At 34.4% G+C, this 22400-nt stretch overlaps 1 protein-coding gene across 1 annotated transcript in view; it reads left to right on the top strand.

Annotated features, from left to right (window-relative positions):
- The first annotated feature begins 469 nt into the window (after nt 1-469).
- The window catches only part of ASIC5 (acid sensing ion channel subunit family member 5), a 29164-nt gene continuing 7233 nt past the window's right edge, over nt 470-22400 (top strand). The window contains exons 1-8 of the mRNA XM_069493084.1: nt 470-521; nt 791-900; nt 3333-3639; nt 9805-10042; nt 14414-14539; nt 16328-16477; nt 17402-17549; nt 20422-20478. Coding sequence (XP_069349185.1) covers nt 861-900; nt 3333-3639; nt 9805-10042; nt 14414-14539; nt 16328-16477; nt 17402-17549; nt 20422-20478 — 1066 coding nt within the window. The 5' untranslated portion in view covers nt 470-521; nt 791-860. The remainder of the gene's footprint in view (nt 522-790; nt 901-3332; nt 3640-9804; nt 10043-14413; nt 14540-16327; nt 16478-17401; nt 17550-20421; nt 20479-22400) is intronic.

The raw sequence follows: 22400 nt of genomic DNA, 5'->3' as shown, positions 1-22400 counted from the left end.
CTTGAAATTTCCTACTTTGCCTCTATATAAGACTAATTTCACCTTATAGTTCAGAGTTTCCAAGTTTTCAAATACATATAAAACCTACGTAACCACAATAATAGTAGTTAAATGCTTGTAAAATGCTATGGCAAGTATAACAGGCTCTAAGTAGAGATGCATGCAATCCCTGAGCTCTGTTAAGAGATGGTGCCATTTACACACAATAATGCACATTCTCCACTTTATTATTTAATAGAATAAATTCTTACAATTTTTCAAAAGTGTCAATATGAAGAAAAAAATTATTGGCCTTTATGTTTCATTAAGCTTGTATGCTTTCAGGAATCATTTCTTCCTGAGGAAATGTTTCCTGATGTTTTATTTTGTCATTTGTACTGGCTAATATTTCTGTTAGAAACAGCTTAATTCATCACTAAGAAAGAAAATTCAACAAGGAAAAAATATTTCTTCCAACTGCATTTGGATTCAAAATTGTATAAAGAGAAATGTGGAGATAAAAGCTAAGGAGACTCTCCCAGGTGAGTGTCAACTACCCACATCAGAGGCCACTGGAAAACCACGGGTGTTTGCTGGAGATTGTCCCTTTAATTCTGAGAAAATGGTTCCCTAATGATACTTTTTATTTTTCACTCTAGGATAGTTTGTCACTGGTACATAAATGCCCATAGCTGGTTCTGTCAACATTTTTGCTTTGAAGATTATGTGCTTTATGAGGCAAAACATAGCAACACAAACATTTAAATTGCCCCTACATTTTACAACCTCAACTGTTGTATTTTATATAAAGGTCACAAAATGAATATTGTATTGATGAAAATTGGACATACCCTGAGGACTCCTGCTCCCTGAAATCACGAATGGAGCAGATTGAGAAATCAAAAGTGTACGCTGAAAAAGGTAGGTAAAGAGTAAAATCCTCAGAACAGTTACGATTTTCATTCCTAGAGGCTAGAAATAAGCCAAGGGAAAAGGTCATCTTTTTCTTCATTTTGGAAATTTGATTTCCAATATTACTTGGACATAATATAAGTAATGTAAGTTAAAAAAGAATAATACAGTTTTAGTTACTTAGGAAAAATGTAATGTGTGTGAGGGACTCAAAAATAGTTTTAAAATATTACTATATGCTAGAATGTATTTTTTGTTTGTTTTGTTTTGTTTCTTTTGGCTTCTATTTATCATGTACCTACGATTTTATGTTTAAAATACAACAAAACTTGTTCAGTATTCCTCAAAGTGCTTCAATGCAAGGGTGAATTGCCATGATTGCAGAGTTGATGTGTCAGTCAGGAAAGGAAGAAGTTTCTTCTCTGAGGACTGGTGGGCCATTTATTAAAACAATACTAATCTTCCTGAGAGTCATACATTACCTTGTTTCTTCACTGTCCATTCAGAATAATAATTTAAAAACTCTATTAAAATCCTAACAAATGGCTGAGAATATTCCAGTAAGGCCAAACCAATTGTCCAGAAGCAGGTCTATATTAAATGAGGTGATTTCTCACAGGTAAACTAGAAACTTATGTTTTTCGAGTTTGTGCCTGCAACAAGCCATACTTTGCTTGGCCAATTACTGGTTATTATTCTTCTCCTTCTAATTGCTTTGATCACTGTAGCAGAAAGGGTGCAAGTTGCCGTGAGACTGTGTAGTCCTTTTATCAGTGAATTCTTCAGATGTGTTTGTAAGTAATAGCTAAAGAATACACAAAACAGCATAATTGTATTTATTTTTCTAATTATTAAGAATTATCTTTTCATGTTTCTGATTTTGCTCTGTTACATTATATATGTTCCCTAATTTGATACCAAAAAGAACATTATGTGGGTGCTATTGTAATATTTTAGTCCAACTTCAAGCTAATCGTATTAATATAAACTTTCCTGCTTAGTGTCTAGTTTCTGTAAAATAATCCTAATATAACTTATAAGTATGTTCAAACACTGCAAGTTAAATGGACTCCCTTAGAAAATATTGATAGGTACCTTTTATATATCATTTATATATCTCATAATTGAATAAAATCTTAGCTAATTAGAGATTTACGAAGTAGCAAATGAAGTATTAATGATTTCATGATAGAGTTTGAAACCTTCTGAAAATAAATAAATGCTGGATAGTTGACAAAAATACTTTTTGAATGAAGCAAAGGATATAAAAGTTAACTCACCTAATTATGAGCATTTATGAGGCCAGTTAGAACACATTTTCTTAACTGAGAATTTTAAACAGTTTTCAAAAACCCCTGAATATTTTACTGTTTACCACATCACTACTAAATTAGTAGCATAATAAAAATAGCTAGCACTCTTAAGTAGATAGCATCATCTAGATAATGTGCTTAGGATAAACCCTCTCCCAGTATTATTATTTTTAATATTTGCAGCAAATTTATGAGGCAGATACCATTGCTGCCATTTGACAGAAGAGCTATATGATTCATAAACTTGGCTAAGACTGCACAGGTTATAAGGCACAAGGACTAGACTAGAAGCTAGATCTTCCCCTTGTGAAGCCCATCTCCTCCTCTTCACCGTATTGCACCCTCCCCTCTGCAAAGGGATTTTTTGCATCTTCTCTCATGGACAAATTTTTAAAAAATTAAACCAAAAGAGAATTTAAATATATGTTGCCAAAAATATTTTAGTGTATGCTTCACTGGTTTTTACCAATTTCAATTAACCCTATTTGACTGGTTAGTGATAGTCCTGAAGGGATGAATTCATTTCCTAAAGATGTAGAAAATATATTACTTAACTAAAAATGCAACTTCTTTTACTCTAAGCATTCTGACTAAATAACCAACAGAAATAAAATAGTTGCGTATCAAAGCATATAAAGTATGAAAGTTACATTCAGTATAAATTATATCATAAGACAATTAAGATTAATTAAAGAACAGATTGCTTTTAGCCCCACTAATGACTCTCAGAAGAATAAGCCTGATTTTGTTCATGATATCTAAAAGAGAAAGAGTATTTTAAAAATTAAGGCTAACTTTTTAAAGTTTATGAGTTGTTGCAAACGACCCACTCAAGGTGGTTGATTTTGAAGACGGAAGTAGCATATTAATGTGCTGCCCTAATAAATTTGCATTAATAATAAGTATTCTATGAATAGCATTAACATATTTTCAATAGACTTGTGTAGCCAACACTTACACTTCTTGATTCCTGAAGAAACTGTCCAACACAAGATGAATTTTGAGTTCTTATGAATTACACATAAAAAGGGTAACCTCTTTAAACTGATGTGAGTTGTGTTTTTTGCATAGCATTAATGTTTCCTAACTACTTTTTTTGTTTAATTATCTTATGGGCAAAATCTTAAGGACTCTTAGAAAAGGTAAAGCTTTGCCTTTCAAGGAATCCACTGCCATCTCCCACAGACCGGAAGAAGTTTGACCATGACTTTGCCATCTCCACTTCCTTTCATGGGGTGCACAATATTGTTCGGAATAGAAGCAAAATTCGCAAGGTGATCTGGTTGGTGGTGGTCCTGGGCTCAGTCTCACTCCTGGTATGGCAGATCTACAGTCGCTTGGTCAACTACTTCACATGGCCAATCACAACGTCCATCGAGGTGCAGTATGTGGAAAAGATGGAGTTCCCAGCTGTGACATTTTGTAATTTAAACAGGTAAAAAATTACTCTTTTAATAATAATTAGTCCTTATAATTTTGCAAGTATAACTTCTCTTGGATGACTAACACAGAGTTTTCTTATGTGTAATGTCGCTTATGTAAAACCACTGAAGTTCTTAAACTGTAATGAAAAGCATGAATTTAGGGGAGCAAAGAAGCTTATTGATTTTTTTTCTCACCGAGTTTCCTTTTTCTCTCCCTTTCTTCCACAATTATATGCCAAGAAACACACTCAACCCTATGATTAATTAGATATAAAAGTCTTCATCCTCGCACTTAAAAAGAGAAACATAAACAGTCACAATACCGTATGGTAATTGTACAATACAATAAAATTATGTGCAAGGACTCTGAAAGCACAGAGAACAGAGTGACGGTCTCTAGGTGGGGTGTTATGGAAGTCTGAATAATAACAGATGACCAGAGGTGTCTAGGTGGAGATGAACAAGAACTGGAAGAGGGAACTACGGTGCAAACCCATAAAGATATAAAATGTTCTAGTGTATATGCGAGGAGATATTTAATGTAGTAGAGAAAGGGTCAGCTCCATGGGCATGTGATCTATGCAGTTGCACAGGATCTCGAGCTCAAAAGAGTTTTACACTTGACTTAATGCTCTGCTGCCACTGTCTTGAGTTCTTGACTAAACTCACTTCAGAAAACTGCAATCTGTTGACTGGATTGTGCACCAAGTGGGCTGTGAAAAGGGCAGCTTTCCCCACGACACCTCCCAGGCAAAGCCTTGTAATTGCCTATGGTGAGGGCTGAAAGATCACACATTGGATTTTTCCCTAGGGGAGGAAGGCTCCTTACGACCCACCACTTAGCTATTTGACCATAGGCAAGTCACTCAATCTTCTTAGTTTAAATTTTAATATTTATAAAATGAGATAAAATCATCTACTTCACATATTTTTTTGCTACATTAGATGAACTAGTACATACTCCATTTTCTTTCATTCCTGGGGCATTTCTAGAACAGGTGCCCAACAATCAATGATTTCAGCTTTTGTTTTAGATGATGGTATCTTTAAAAATTGATAGTGTATCCTAGCTCAGTTAGATATAGTAAATGCCCAGACCAAAAAAGAAATTCAATATTTTAGAGGTTATAATTGTGGAATAGGAAAATTTTTAGTTGTAAGAAAATTATTCTTCCTTCAAGAATGAAGATTGAAGACATTATCAGTATTGTAGTCATTAGAGATGTCTTCAACTCCCAAAGTCTAATTTTATAGATAGATACTTTGGATATCAATTCTTGAGCATCATACCCAATACTGTTCAGCAAATTAATGACAGATAAGGAAAAAAACTCAAGCTATTTTTTAGTTCTCAAAGCCAATGGTCTGTATTTCTGTTTTTAATGTCAGAATATTATGGGGGTACAAATGTTTAGGTTACATGTAATGATCTTTAAACATTTTAGTTTATGTGCCATATAAACAAACTTTGAAAAACTATGTATTTAACTTGCATATTTTAAATTGGTATCTAAATTTTTAACCATAACTTGAAGTAAGTTTATTTCTTATGTTTAGGAGATAAAAAATAGATAAAAATATTATATTTTATATAAATTATATTATAAATATTCTATGAAAAATATATATCATAAGATACTATATTTATAAGAAAATAGGATAAAGATTCACTGTTATAGAAATAAATTTTTCATACAATTTCATAAAATTGTAACTATTAACTGAAACACGCTGGCAGAAACCATGTAAAACTTTTATCTGTGGACTTTAATCAAATATTCAAAAATCAGGAAGTCTTACCAAATAACTAGTTACATTTAAGATAACAAATTTTATTATGTTACTTCAGACTTTGTCAATTCAGAGGATACCAGCAAGAACTCAAACACTCTGTGTCTAATGCCAAACTTCACCCTAACAAGGAATGTGTATGACAGGGCAAGACAAGGTATAAGGAGCCTTTTTTTTTTTTTTTTTTAACTATTTCCCAAGAGATGGAATAAGGAGCCTTGATGAATTCTTAGATGAGTCTCCTGAAGCAAGCTACAATTTAACATACATCCCTGTGTTAGAAGCCCTGAAGTTGTTATACACCAGTATGCATTCTATGCTAAGATTTGTTATGGGTGACAAGTTAAAACTCTCACATATGAAAAAAGAACCATGGTGAAAGAGGATCTGAAATTTTATTCCATTAAAATTCTCTGTGCCTAAGAACAGCAGACATATGCACATCTCAGTTTGAAGACATTGTTCTAAACTGCATTGTCTCCAATTTACTTGAGAAGAAACAAAGCTTAATATTACAATTTACTTAAAGTGACCAAGTTAGGGACTGGAAAGAGGTCTGCCGATAGATCCCAATTCCTATACATCTGTTAAACTACCTTAGCAGCAGGAAATGGATACTCGAGATAAGGAAACTTTGTCAATGACTTTGGATTATTAGAAAGGGTTTACTCTTTACAATAGGTGCCAGGGGCCTATCCAGTGTATGTCAGAACAGATCATTTTTTGACATTCCCCTCCTCTACATGACAAAATTATTTTCAGTAATAGAAAATTAAACAAATGGTAATAATGATGGCCCATATGTATTCATGCCAATAAAAATGTTAAAAATTAAAATAAGTTTAATACAAAAATAGGAAAAAAAATAATGCATTAATACTTCTTAATACTTATGTCCTCTTTTTGGAAAACAAAAAGGAAAAACTTTTTTGTCTTTTGCAGTACTGAATAACAGCATTTTCATTGCTTCCATTTTTTAGCCTTTCTTTTTCAATTTTTATCAATGACTTCATCAAAATTAACTTGTTTCATGTGTTCATTTTCCATAGCACAGTCCAATTTGTCAGTCTATTTTCATTCATAGTTGATTAAAGAATATTTATTAATTTTAATTTTGAAAAGTTTCTTTCACATGAAGCAATGGTTATACAAATAGGAAGACAAACTCACTCCTAAGGATATATTTGGCAGAGATTCATAAAAATTGCATCTCACAAAAAATTCCAAAAAGTATAATACTGTTCATGATCTGGTACTTGGTATTAATTCTAATGGTTTCTAAATGTCTGTGTGTCAAAAAATTTCCACTAAAGTATCTTCATCATGAGATCCATCATAAAATTCCATTATATTTGGTAAAAACTTCTGGATTTTGTTTTCTTCTATTAAAATCAGAGAGCTGGGGAGGTCGGGGAGGGGGCAAAAAAAATAATAAAATAAAATAAATAAATAAATAAATAAAAATAAAATCAGAGATAATGATTAGATGCAGGGATTACTGATGCTATTTGATCCATTGTTTTAAAACAAGTAATTCAAATACTGGTTCTTCATCTTTATAATCACTGTGCTTCTTATTTCAATCTCTTTAAATGCAAAAAAAAAAACAGTTAAGGGATTTTCAATAAAAGGTAAAATCATTCCTCTCATGTACAAATATAAACACATGGCAAAGAATTCATTAGAAAATGGTAAAATGTTAAATTGGCTCAAAGGAGAATCCAAAGAACAGACATTCTTCCTCATTTTTCTTCTCCATAAAATGATCTATGAAATAAACTTTTCTTGTTAATACATGGGAGACTTGTATCTGTTTTGGCAGGACTCAATGAAGGGCTGAGTCAGATAACTTCTACATCAGATAAAACTTACTCATTTGAGTCATATAATTTGGGGAAGTGTATTTAGAACCATTAATATACATAAAAGAACAAATTTATTAATTGGTTACCAGATGTTAAATTGTTTAAACAAATCAATATATGTTTATTATATTTTCTTTTACTAGGCTCTCACCAGTATATGTTAAATAAAAGAGGAAGGCAAACTCTAAGCAAATTTTCTGAAAGGAGAACTTGGAAGAATTTTGAGGTTCAAATTAAAATTAAAAACAAACTCAACTCAATGCACAACACTTTAGTTTTATGCTGAAGATATGTCTCACAAAAAAATTTTTACTTTCTTGGTCCTAATATTGTTAGAATTTGTTGATTAACTTTAATTCAACTATATAAATTACCCTCATGGTCCCAAATGTTATTAGTATAATAGAAAACTCTTAAAAGAATGTTTCAAGGTACTCTCCCATTAACCTTTTTATCTATTGTATTTATACCTCCCACAAGTGTGGTAATTCCTTTATTTCTCTGGATAATCATTTTGAAAAGAATCCAGTGAACATGTACAAGGGAGTATTGACTCAGCCTATGCAAGACTCCATAGTTGCAGGGCTTTGGAGCCAATCCTAGGTATAGTCAGTCATTCAGAGTTAGAAACCTGAAGTAGCTTAGAAGTCCATCCCTCAATAGACGGTTAACACTGTGCTTCTCCCACAAATCTGTTATTAATGCAAACTGTTAGTGCTGCAAAAGATCCCAGAAATACTTTTGACCAAGAAAAGCAAGGTTATTAGATCCACTATAGTTAGGTAGAATATCGCCATGACAGAAGCTTAACAGTGTCACAGAATGAGGAAGTCAAAAGAAGATATTTATAGGGTTTTACGACCTGGGCTAGCCTTGTAAGGCTCAGAGCTGGTAATGTAAGGTGTTATATTAGATGCTGATCATGAAAACAGTTTCTCATCTCTTAAAGTATATGTCACGTCGGTTTGGGTTTTTTCCTCCATCTTTTGTTTTGTGTATACCCTACCTTGATGAGAAAGGATTTAATATGGCTTATATCAGAAAGAAAAATTATATATATATTTATTATATATAAAGTATGTATAAATAAGTAAATATTTTTATATGTATAAGTAAAACTTATATAATATAAAGTGAAAATGAAATCTGGGACATCAAGGAGGTCCAGACAAGAGTACCGACCACGTACCCCATACAAGCACCAAGAGTGAACTACACATTCTGTTCTATGTTTTCTAGCAGCCAATGTGAAGGGAGAACATCTGTTCATTTTCAAAATTTATAATATCCAAAATATGAAGGTACTTATGTTTTGAGAGGAATGTAAGGCATGTAAAATAAAGAGCCATCCATAATAAAAGGCAGACATTGCTCAGCAAAATAAGAAATGAAGAATTAGAAAGTAATACAGTAGTTGGATTAAATAGATCACTTCTGCTTTGACTGCCAGAAAATATTTTGACACAAATGAGGCATTTATTTAATGAATCCTTACCTAACCCTCACTACGTTCCAGGTATGTTTCTAAATGTTTTAGGAAAATATAATTAATGTAATCATCAAAATAACATTTTGAGGTAGGTTATATTAACATAAAATGATTTTACAAATAAGGAAACTAAGTCCCAGGGAGATGCAGAAATTTGCTGTCATACCATTAAGTGGCTGTAACAATTAGGCTTGACTGGAAACAGAATCACTGTAAGTGGCAGAGATAAAGGGGTGTTACAGAGATTAAGCCTTGCTCAATAACGTGAGCTGCTTAAGCAATCTTTGTAAGTTTATTGCCTCTGTTCCTGGTACTGGGATTCAATGCAGCAGGGCTAGCAGCAGAAGGAAAAATGAATGCGAAGTTGGGGAAAAAAATACAAGCTGGAAATGCTTGTCTCTTGATCACCACCTCCAATCCCAATGGCGCGGGTGACCTACAGGCTAGTTGGCACCTTCACCGGGTTGCCATCTCACTAACCCAGAATTTGAAGAAGCTAGAGGCTAAGGAGCTCAGACAGGAGCAGGAGGAGCTATGGTTCTGACTGCTGCCCTAGATCAGCAAGTCCAGTGAGCAGATGAACTGCAATGTGGGTAAACTACCTCAGCTTCTGTGCTCCAGTAAACTGCAGCGTGTAACCAGATACATACAAGGATTAGACAGCCAGGAAAGACAGTTCCAGCTTAGCTAAGCAGATGCAAAACAAAGCCACTCACAGGAAATCTGCCTTTTAAATGTATGTCCTTAACAAGTACACATTCTCACCTCTTCCTTTCAGTTGGGTCTTGAAGATCCATTAGGAGTTACCCAGACCAAAGTCTGGGAAGTATTCCAGGTAAATGAAACTATATGTACATATAAGATAAATTGCGCAATATGTCAAAGACCTCTTAGGAACCAATTTTGCTTGAATGTACATGAGGGAGAGTGTAGGAGATAAGAAGCTGATAGCATCCAGATGTGTGGTCTCTGTTTTGTAGATAATTGCATGTTTTTATTATTCTAACTATTGCCTTCATTCCTACTAATAGGTTCCAAACAGATGCTGTAGCCAAATTCAGTGTTATTTTTTTCTTATGGCATGTTGTGTCCAAAGTCCTCCATCGTGAGGAAATCAGTGCCAATTCCACTGGCTCTAAAGAGGCTGTTGATTTTGTTAAAAGTCACCAAAACTTCAGCATTGCAGAATTTATCAAGAACAATGGGTTTTATCTCAACAGTAGCACTTTGTTGGACTGTGACTTTTTTGGAATGCCATGTGGTCCAAAGGTAATGATTTGATATTTCTTCAAATATAATCAATATAATAAGACACTTTATCGTACTGTTTTGCCTTGAGATAAAGTTTACTCCCATGGAGAATCAATCTAAATATGCTCAAAGATTTTATTTCACTAGCTCAGCCTTATATCAGGGGTATGGAATGTACATGAGACAAATTTCCTCTTTCAAGAAGTTAGATTAAAAAAATAGAAAACAGAAATCTTTGGTTGCCTTTCTTGTATCATAATCTTCAAAAACATTGACATAAGAGGATATTTTAATTCTTTCCATTCATCAACATTCTATTCCAAGATAGCATTTTTATCATCATTAAGTATTTGTTTTTATGCTTGTGATATTACATTAGAAGCTATAAAATAAAAGCTAGAAAATAAAAAGACCCCAGCATTTAACTATGAAAATTATATGTAACAGATATAATATATATTCACTCATAATGCATAAAATCCTGTTTTCATTATTTATATATATAATCTACATTTAAGATATAATGCTGGATATATCTGGAATCTATTAGTAAAGAGAAGTGTAGGCAATTTGATCCCATATTCCTGTAGCGGCAGTTCTATAGCCTGTGTTGTTATGGTGAATCTAAGTCAACTTCACAAATTCCTGGTTCTGGGATACAGTTGCTTATTCTTTTGATAGACTCTCTTAGCACACAGTAAACAGAAAATAAATGCCTGAGTGACATTTGACAGAGATAAAGTTTGGGTCTAAACTCTTCATTTAGAAATGAAGCTCTTCTCATGCTGTTTTTATCTACCAACATATTCAACTTACCACCTCAAAATCTTTCATTAGCAATGACTTTTTCAGTTCCATATTACAGAAACTCAATTCTGTAATAGTAAGCTGAAGGGTAAAAGTAATGAATTAGTTTAATTAACTGGGAACTCTAAGCGTAGGGCTGCCTTCAGAAAATGCTGAACCAAGGCATTGCAAGACTATCATTAAGAGTCTGTCTATGTCCATCTTGTAACTCTGGTTGACTTCTTCCTGTATGAGTTCTCCCCACACACAGCCAAGATGGCTGCTAGCAACCCTAGACTTTCATCGTAGTAGGTTAGCACTCCATTATTCACTTACCAATCCCATAGAAGATGCTGATTAGTTCTACAAATTGTGACACATATCGATTCCTAAACCAATCACTGAGGCAAGAGGGCTGGGTATGAAGACTGGCCTAGCTTGTGCCACCTGCGTACATCTGCAGTGGTTGGAGGAGGGGCACAGGAGCAGAGTGCTGTGATTCACTGCCCTATCCTGACCACACAGGATGGAGGAGGGGCAGCTCCTCAAAGAAAGGACACAGAAGTAGTTCTCCACAAGTAATAACATCGGTTTCCACGAATATTTAGTGAAACATAAAACAAGCAATATTTTATTGATAAATAATATTGTACATACTTATGAGGTACATGAGATAATATTTTACATGTATAGAATGTGTAATGATAAAGTCAGGGTCTCTGGGGTATCCATGACCTTGAGTATTTATCATTTCTATGTGTTGAGTACGTTTCAAGTCCTCTCTTCTAGCAACTTTGAAATATACAATATATTGTTACTAACTACAGTCACCCTAGTCTGCTATAGAGCATTAGTACTTATTTCTTCTGTACAACTGTACGTTTATACACATTTGCCAACTTCTCTGCATTTCCTCCTCCCAACCACATGAACTTCACAATCTCTGATATCTATCATTCTACTCTGTGACCATGAGATCACATTTTTAAACTCCTACATTTGAATAAAAACATGAGATATTTGTCTTTCTGTGCCTGGCTTATTTCACGTAACATAATGACTTCCAGATCTACCCATGTTGCTGCAAATGACATGATTTTGTTCTGTTTTTATGGCCAAATAGTATTCCATTGTGTATCTATACCACATTTTCTTTATTCTTCATCTATTGATAGACATTTAGGTTGATTCCATATCTTTCCTATTGTGAATATTGCTGAAATATACATGTGAGTGTAGGTAATCTTTTGATATAGTAATTTCCTCTTTTTTTGGATAAATACCCAATAGTAGGATTACTAGATCATATGGTAATTCTATTTTTAGTATTCTGAGAAATTGAAATATTGTTTTCCATAGTGGGTGTAGTAATTTCATTCTCACCAACAGTGTATGAGTTCCCTTTTCTCTACATCCTTCCCAGCATCTGATTTTTTTTTTTTTAGTAGCCATTCTTACGGGGCTGAAATATCTCATTGTGGTTTTGATTTGCATTTCCCTGATGATTAGTAATGTTGAGCATTTTTTCATATACCTTTGACCATTTGTATGCCTTTTTTTCTTTGAAAAATGTCTAATCATGTCCTTCACCCACTTATTAATGTGAATATTTGTGTTTTTACTGTTAAGTTATTTGAGCTCCTTCCATATTCTGGATATTACTCCTTTCTTGGATGAATAGTTTGCAAATATTTTATCCCATTCAACAAATATTTTATCCCATCTCTTCACTCTGATGATTGTTTCCATTGCTATGGCAAAACTTTTCAGTTTAAAATAGTCCTATTTATTTATTTTTGTCCTTGTTGCCTGTACTTTTGAGCCCTTAGCCATAAAATCTTTGCCCAGACCAACTTCCTGAACTATTTTCTCTGTGTTTCCTTCTAATAGTTTTATAGTTTTGGGTCTTACATTTAAGTCTTTAATCCATCTTGAGTTAATTTTCATATATGGTAAGAGATAGGGGTCCAGTTTCATTTTTCTGCATATAGATATTCAATTTTCCCAGCACCATTTATTGAAGAGGGTGTCCTTTCCCTAGTGTATGTTCTCGGTGCCTTTGTCAAAAATCAGTTCTCTGTATATACCTAGATTTTTGTTCTGGGGTCTCTATTCTGTTGCATTGGTCTATGTGTCTGTTTTTGTACCATACCATGCTGTTTTAGTTACTATAGCCTTATAATATATTTTGAAGTCAGATGGCATGATGCCTCCAGCTTTGTTCATTTGCTCAGGATTGCTTTGGTTATTCAGGCTCTTTTGTTGTTGTTGTTGTTATTTCAAACAAATTTTAGGATTGATTTTTTATTTCCATGAAAAGTGATGTTGGTATTTTGGTAGGGATTGCACTCAATCTGTAAATTGCTTTAGGCAGTATGGTCATTTTAAGGATGTTAATTTGTTAATTCTTTCAATTCATAAGCAAGGCATGTCTTTCCATTTGTTTGTGTCCCCTTCAATTTCTTTCATCAGTTTTGTACTTTTCCTTCTAGAGGTCTTTTATCTTCTTCATGAAATATATTCCTAGGTATTTTATTATATTTTTGGTAGCTATTATAAATGAGGTAGCTTTCTTGATTTCTTTCTCACCTAGTTCATTATTAGGATATAGAAATGCTACTTATTTTTGCATGTTGATTTTGCATCCCACAACTTTACTGAATTTATTTATCATATCTAAGAGTCTTTTGGTGGAGTCTTCAGGTACTTCTAGATATAAAATCATATTATCTGCAAAGAGGGACAATTTTACTTCTTTTACAATTTAAATGCCTCTTAGTTCTTTCTTTTGCCTGATTGACCTGGATAGGACCGTCAGTACTATGTTGAATAGGAGTGGTGAAAGTGGACATCCTTGTTTTGTTCCAGCTCTTAGAGGAAAGGCTTTCAGCTTTTTCCCATTCAGTATGATGTTAGCTGTGGGTTTGTCATTTATGGCCTTTATGATGTGAGGTATGCTCCTTCTATGCCTAGTTTTTGAGAGTTTTTATCATAAAGATGTTAAATTTTATCAAATAATGTTTTAAATGTATAAAAACATTCTTAATTATATACAAAAATGTCTCATTTAAATAATCATGATCAGGCATGGTGGCTCAAGTTTATAATCCTAGCACTTTGGGAGGCCAAGGTGGGAGGATGGCTTGAAGACAGAAGTTCAGGACTGGCCTGAGCAATATAATGAGACCACATCTCTACATAAAATATTAAAAAATTAGCTGGGCATGGTGGTACAAACCTGTAGTCCCAGCTACTTGGGAGGCTGAGGCAGGAGGATCACTTGAGCCCAGGAATTTAAGGTTGCAGTGAGCTATGATGATGCCACTGCACTCTAGCCTGGGTGTCAGAGCGAGATCCCGTCTCAAAAACAGAAACAAATTAAATAAGCACATGCAAATTGACTAGTGCATATTACCAAAAAAAAAAAAAAAAAAAACTATCATTGTATGCATACGTAAATCATCAGACTGTTTATTCTTCCTGATATTTCTGTATTCTTGTTCAGACATCTGTGATTTTAAAAATAAGTTAAAGCAATTAAACTTTAGAAGTAACAAAAATACCCAATTGATTGTGTTTATTTGATTCATTTTTATATTGGAGGATTTTGCACATGTCTTCACTGAATATGGAAATTGTTTTACTTTTAATAATGGTGAAACTATCCAAGCAAAGAAAAAAGTGAGTGTCTCTGGAAGAGGCTTGAGCTTGCTCTTCAACATCGGTCAGGTATTGAATTTTCTGCAACCTACCCAGGTTCAAAACAAACAAAAATGACAAGGAGTTTGATCAGAATGTTTTGCCTTGTCAAATAGTTCCTTCAAGTTGCATATTACTTCATTGTTAAGTTAGCTTACAGTCTCATGGATTCTGTATAAATAGTGAATTAGAGATAGAATAGTCAAAAATTTGAATCGTAACCTGGAAATATTTAGCTATTCTACTGACTTCCATTATTGTAACTCCAGGAAATGTTCAGGCCACAAAGTAAGGAAACCCAGAGATTTCTAAATTGCAATGTATATAGTTATTTTAAGATAACTCTAAGTATTTAAAAATAATTTCAGAGAGATTTTCACATAAATAAGGCAATATGCTTTAGAAAGCAACTATACAAACATTTTACAAACCTTAGAATCTATATCTGGAAAGGTGATGAAAAAAATAATTGCTATGTAAATAGACTTTGCCAAAGCCTAGCTTTTGGAAAGTTGTAATGGGCCTAAGAAGTTCTAAGTATTCAGGCTTAGGAGACAGATGTTCAGACACCTAAGAAATCCAGTGGTGTTATCTTCAAGGGTACCCGGTATAACTCTCACATTCTGTCTTGCATAACCACTTCTAGAATTATACATTTAGAGGTATTCTACTCCATTACTGTGGTTTAATAAATGAGGATTCTGAAATGCTGGTGTATTAAATATCCAAAATCACATAATTAATGCCAAAGAGAGGAAATAAACCTGGTGTTCCTAAATCCTACAAAACTACCCCACCTCCCAATTCAAGTGAATGAGGCCATTGGTTACTTTTAAAGAATTCTTAAGATACTTTTCATGGCTTCCTCCTGTATCCCCATTCAAGATATATATTTTTTATGTCTAAACATGACATTGCATACTCCAATGCATGTACCTATGCATACTTGTATATATATTTAATTAATATATTCAAGTCATTCAAATATCAGTTATATGGTCAGTTCAAATATTAAATTGTAAGTTTTATAAACTAAAATTTTCCAAATATTTTTAGAATGCAATTAAAATCTACAAATTCAATGCAATGTTGCATAAGTAAATGGCACTGAGTTATTTCTCCAGTCTGGCCAGTTAAGTGTCTCTTAGAGGATTATAACAAGCCCAGGAGAAATAGAGTTCTGAGTTACAAATAGAATATTAAGCATGTTTATTAACTTCAATTACATACACAGTTGACACATTGACAGAGAAATCATTATAGTCTTAAGTCTATCCCTTCTCCTTATAGCCTGAAATTACAACTAATGACAAGGTCACCAGAAGTTTAGTCTTAAATTTCTTCATCTGACATAAGATTTGTATAAAAAGAGTGCAAATCTTCACTTATATGAGAAAATTAATTTGAATTTTAAATAAGGCCAGTAATTTTAATTGCAAAGCGAAGAAGACCAAATGATTTTCTAAAACAAATGCAGCAAAGAGAACAGCCAAGAAGGCAGCAACTAAAAGGTCACTAGGTGAAGAGAGGGCCAGAGGAAGTAAGATCATTAACAGTCATCTTACATACTAATGGCATTTATCTGAGGTTAAAATGATCCATGGAAAACTATAGAAGCCTTGAGCTGTAATTTGGCCAAGAAAGGTTTGCCTAGTTGTTTAATTTCAAAATTCTTATATAAAAAGAGATTAAATCCTAACATAAAATATTGATTTTGGATGTCAGATGCTATCACGAGATGATAAAACTCAATCCTAAACTTGTGTTGAACTGATAAACTCAATTTGCAATTTTGGGGAAAATGCACTTTTATTTCAGGAGGAATTCACTGACAACCCCGCTCTTGGTTTTCTTGATGCCGGGATCATCTTTGCTATCCATTCACCAAAGAAGGTGCCACAGCTTGATGGTTTAGGCTTGTCAACACCAGCGGGGATGCACGCACGGGTAACCATGCGCCAAGTGAAGGTAAATGCTTGAAAGATGTGGAGTCTGAGGGAATTAGGTGGGATAGCGAATGCATTAAATACATAAATATTGCTTTTCATTGGAAACGCCTTTCTTCCATGCCTTTAGAACAACACTGAAAATTCCAAAATTTCATTTCCGATTCTTTTTCTTTATGTGGAGGCACATATTTAGTAGAAACAGTGGATTCACATATACAGTATAAGTGAAAGCTGTGAGGCCTATCTAATCCAAGGCGACTCTAAATGTCAGTAGAAATGGAAAGAGTCATTGAGTATAAGGAGACACCTAAGTTGCTGAGCTATGTTTTCTCCGTGGGACTATCTAGGAAGGAGACAATTAAAGTAGAAATAGCAGGAATCTTAGAGTCAGGCTGGTCTGACAGGTTTCCATTTGCCAGCCACTTGCTCAGTAATTTTCTTAATTAGCTTCCTGAATTTGCATCTCCTCTCTGCACAACTCAGGCAGAGGTGATATTTCCCCTTGGTAGTAATGAAGTTTAAGGGAAGTACCATTAAGAAAGCACTTATCATTGTTGCCTGGCACATAATAGGTGCTCAATAAAGAATCTTTCTTTTTTCTTTGTGATTTTGGTTGCTGTTTTGTTGATGGGCTGATGAGTATGCCAACATGACATTTGCATAAATGACTTTTTTTCTTATGTGAGTTAATTTTTAGAATAATCCATCTCTCTTTCTTGATTAGCATTTGAGATATATGTTAAAGGATCACTATTATGTTAATTAATACCTACCTTTAGGGACTTTCAGGTTAATAGAGGAGGCAAAAGAGGCAAATGTAGTCAATGTTAAAAGATCAAAGAGCTCCGAGAGAAAAGTAAAAATATGTATCAGTCGTTGTGATGGAAAATGGGTGGCTTGACTTGGATAAATCTCCTGAACTGAGTGTTTATTTTATCTTAAGACAGTTCATCAAGAATATCCTTGGGGAGAATGCAATCCGAACATCAAGCTGCAGAATTTCAGCAGCTACAGCACTTCCGGTTGCTTGAAGGAATGTAAAGCCCAGCACATAAAAAAGCGATGTGGATGTTTGCCTTTTCTGCTTCCTGGTAAATAATGATGGCTTTCCCCTTATTTAATTATATTTACTTAATTCGAAACATATAAAATGAACATATCACTAAATTGTTTCCCATTCTTATGAAATTCTATGCTGGAAAGTCAGCCATTTGCCAAATACAACCTCAGCAGACAAATTTGAAATCATGAAATCATAGCAGAGATTTCTGGGAAAAAAAAATTGTGTTATCAGGGTGGGTCCCCAATTCTTATTCCCAAAGGCTGAAATCAGATGATCGCAAATGTCTAAAATGGCACATCAAGATTTTCTCAGTTTTTGAAAGAAAAATTGGATTATGTATATTTCTTACCGATCCTTAAAAAAAAAAAAAAAAACCTAGAAAATGATTTTCTTTGTGACTGTAAAAGAAACTTCAGGCCTTCTTTGCATACAATTTAAAACATTTCTAGAACCATAGTTATGAGGCAAGCATCTAAGGGTGCAATAGGGCAGCAGGGATAAGAGCTGGATCCGCTCTGGGCTGCTCAGCTCAGTTCCACAGTTCTCATCTCCAGGATCTTGGACAGGTGACTTAACCTCTCTCATCTGCTGGAAGAAGTGGGGAGGTGGTGGTGGGAGGAGAATAATATTCTTGCCGCATAGGGTTGTTGTAAAGATAAAAGGGGCATGTGTGTGAGTGGTTTGAAAAATGCATGGCACAGAATATAGAATATAGTCTGTATAAATGTTATTAGTGTGGAATGGGATAGGCTTTAGTTTTAGGTGCCAGATGTACAGAGGTACAATTTGCATGTCCTCAATAACGGGAGGTTAGAAAGAAATTTCCTTAATTAATGGATCTGTGGGGCCAGCTCTTCATAGGTTCCTGAGGCTGTGATTTGATTTTCTGTTTACATCTTGTAAAAACACTACCTGCCTACCAAACTATTGCTCAGAAATTTCCAGAATCATCACTTCCTTCTTTTAGAATTCAGATTATTGATCTCTGGCCCCTTGAAAACTGCCATTCTATAAAACATTCTGTAAAACCTTGGCTCTGATTTATCATTTCCAATTACATTGGCAAAGTTACCGGAAACAAGTCTGAACTTATTGATGCAGAATACTGTTTAAAATTTTAAAAATTGTTATTTCTTACAAACCACAAAATGAATAATTAATATGGACCAGAAACAAGGCAAGATGCTATATAAAACACAAAGCATGACATTGGCATGAAGTTTAGGATATACCAAAAGTTTTCAGGAATGTCATCTTATTTGGTTAGATACTTACATATCCCTCTAAGTCTATTTATAAATGAGAAAATGGGGACTTCTAAACATTAAATTAATTAGCTAAGTGTTAGGGGTGCTCCTTCTGTGGGATGAGAAAGAATTCTCGACTCAAAGATAAAAAGAGGCTTAAAACAAGGAGTTTATTTTGCATTCCAAGGGAGGAAAGGGGACAGCATGAAAGGAAGAAGGAATGCTGGCCCTGAGAATGAGTGGCTTGGAATTTTATTATGGTTATAGAGAGTAAAACAGTTGTTGTTGTGAAATGATAATGGAAGGCGGCCATTTTCTGTTAGGTTGGTTTGATCTGGCTCCTTGATCTGGTTTCTCAGAATTCAGTTTGGCAGGTGCTAAGAGGTCTACATGCCCTTTCCTGATTGTTCAGTAGTTTTCCAGTTCTGCAAAACAAGCTCTTAAAAAAACAAGTTAACCACCAGGTGGTTGTGCAAGAAGCAAACAATGGGGCCAGCACACTGTTGTGTGCAGCGATGTTTTTGTATTAGATGATTTTCTAGCAATGCTGTCCTTTCACTAAGGTAACTCCACTAACACTCTGTAGAAGCAATCTCTAAAATCAGCTTTTCCGATATGTGCTGTTTCCAAAATTTCATTGTCCTTTATAATGGAAGAAATGTTATTGCCATAAGTAAGGCACAATTTTGAAAAATGAGGCTTTTTCCTAACTTAATTTTGAAGGTAGATTTCTTTTTTCTTTTTTTACTTTCAATCTTTTCACAAAGAACACTTCCTTATACAGGGTGTCCCAAAAGTCATCATACATAGGGAAAATGGAAAATTGTAGCTAAATGTACCTTTATTTATAAAATATTCATTACAAAATTTTTCCTTTATATGGAGAGTTTTGGAACACCCTGTAGTTTGTCTAGCATTCCACAAATTGCCTACAAATTGTAAGTGGACAATCTCTTTTGGTTATTTTCAGGATTGTTACTAAATGTTGTGGCTACTCTCAGAAATCACATGGGTTATACCAATAGACAAATATTGTATTAAGGCTAAATGACTAAGGCTTTAGAATCAGCCCTAGGATTAAACCCTGATACATATTGATTTTACTACTTGTCTCGAGGTCCACAGCAGGTGCTTAGCAAATATTGGTACTTATCTGCCCCCATCCTATTCCTAGAAAGGCTGCCCACATATGTACACACACTCAATGGGATTCTATTTCTCTCAGTGGATAGAGGGAGCAGGATGGAAAATACACACAATGTACCAAGGCTTAGTTTCTTCATCCGTAAAATGAAGATTCTCAAATCACAGGATTGTGAGCAAGATCAAATGAGATGATAACTGTGAAAGTAACTTAAAATTTGAAAACTACCAACATTTTAAAATTACTATTGTCACTTAAAGATTTTAGAATGATATAGACAGATGGAAAGAAATATAGAAATAAATAAAAACATTATCCTTCCTCCCAATGTATATTTTCACTGGGTATTAACATCCTTTCATACTTTTTCTTACAAAAGAATAAATGTCCATATGTATGGATGGGAGATGGATGAATGGATGGATGGACGTAAGAAAGATATTTTTGTCATAAGGTCACTTATTTTATAAAGTGTAAAGTCTCTATTTGTTATACTCATTGTTTTTAAGGAAATGGGATAGAATGTGACTTACAAAAATACTACAATTGTGTTTCTCCTATGCTTGGTAAGTGGTTTTATTTACTTCTTTTATTTTTAGGATTCATATTAATGTTGATCAATGTAATTCAGGACGTTAACTCATACTATGGATACCTCAGAAATGAAACAGAATATAGACTATAAGAGGGAGAGTTTTTTTTAATGTTCTTAAACAGTAGCTTATATAAACCTACACAGTTAAAACAAAGAAACAAAAACAAAAACCCTCTGATTTTAAGACACATCTGGATTAAAGATACACAGTGACAAAATAACATCAGAGAGTTCAGTTTTATTTCTAAATCTTTATATTGTTTTTAGAATTTTGTATTTTTTTATAATCAAAATAGCCTTGCTGTTTTTTCTTATTACATAAATAAAATGGGTCTGTTGTGAATAGTTCAAACATTACAGAATAGAAAAGAAACCATGTAAAAAATCAGTAGAAGTTGCATCGCTCTGAGAATTACTCCCACTGTTTGGGAATCATCCTTTCACTCATTCATTTTATTATACATCTGTTATATATAAAATTTTTTCCATAAATGGAATCATAATCATATATGCTGTATTTATTGAGGGCAGCTTTTTCTTAAACAGCCTCTTTTTTTTTTTTTTGCTTACATACCTCTTACCTTAACCCCCAATCAATGTAAACACCATAGTATATTCTACCATAACTGTCTCCCCATATATAGCTTTATATTTATAACTTTAAATCATTGATTGTTTTATTAAAACAGAATGCTAATATGTACTCTTTTATGAAACTTGCTTTTCTAACCCATTGTAGAAATATCTCCACAACAATGGAATTGACTTAATGGGCTCTTTTCAATGGTTGTAAAATATTTCACAGTATGAATAGGAGTCAAAGGGGTCTTATATTTTTTTATAGCCCACAAGTTGAATATGCAAAAGACATATTAATAACCAAGAGAGTGGGAATTATGCTGCCAAATTTCTTCTGATTTTCTGTCCCTGATGAAGGCTGGATGGAGAACTTAGGGAAACAAATCAGGCAGTTCTGTGTCAACTGTTGTGGGAAAATGGGGTCAGAGGAGTGTGTGTGAGACTGTGTGAGTGTGCAGGTGTGAGTATGTGTATGAGTGTGCGTGGGAGTATGTGAGAGTATGTGAGTGTGTGAGCACATGTGTATGTGAGTGTACGTGGGAGTACAGGAGGTATGAACGTGTGACAGTATGTGTGTGAGTATGTATGTGTGAGTGGGTGGGAGTGTGTGTGTGAGAGTATGTGTATGTGAGTGTGTGAATGTGTATGTGTATGTGTGTGTGTGTGGGTCTGGAAAGTGTGTGTGAGAGCATGTGCATGTGTATGTGAGTATGTGGGTGTATATGAGTGTGTGTATGTGAGTGTGTGAGTGTATGTGTGTGGGAGTGTGGGTGTGTGAGTATGTGTACATGAGTGTGTGTGAGTGCACAGGTGTATGTGACTATGTGGGTGTATACGAGTGTGAGAGTATGAGTGTGTGAGTGTGTGTATGTGAGAGCACGTGTATGTGATTGTGTGGTGCATGAGAGTGTGTGCATGGTAGTGTGTGAACATGTGTGTGAGTGTGTGAGAGAATGTTGGTGTAGGGAAAGAGTGGTGGTCATTCACAGTAGCCCTAAAGAACTCATGGATGCGTGCAAAAGTTATGCTCTAAAGAAATATTAGAGTCTGAAAAACAAACCCAAAGTGGGTCATTAATCAGGTGGGTCTTGGTGAACAATGGGTTCACAGGAACAAAGGGTTTCATTTCACTACCAAAGGGAAAACAAGAACCTGAGTATCTACCAGGAGTGAGGACAGTGGATGGGCCCTGGGAGGTGGTCCAGGCTGGGGACAAGGACCACCCCAGCAGGGGCTTTTCCCAGTGCGCATTTGCGCATTTGCGTGGACAGCCTGGCTGCTCTCAAGGAGCCGAGAGAGGACGGAGACAGAGGA

This window comes from Eulemur rufifrons, chromosome 18, assembly GCF_041146395.1.
Source record: "Eulemur rufifrons isolate Redbay chromosome 18, OSU_ERuf_1, whole genome shotgun sequence".
NCBI lineage: Eukaryota > Metazoa > Chordata > Mammalia > Primates > Lemuridae > Eulemur > Eulemur rufifrons.
This window is presented reverse-complemented; position numbering and strand designations above follow the sequence as displayed.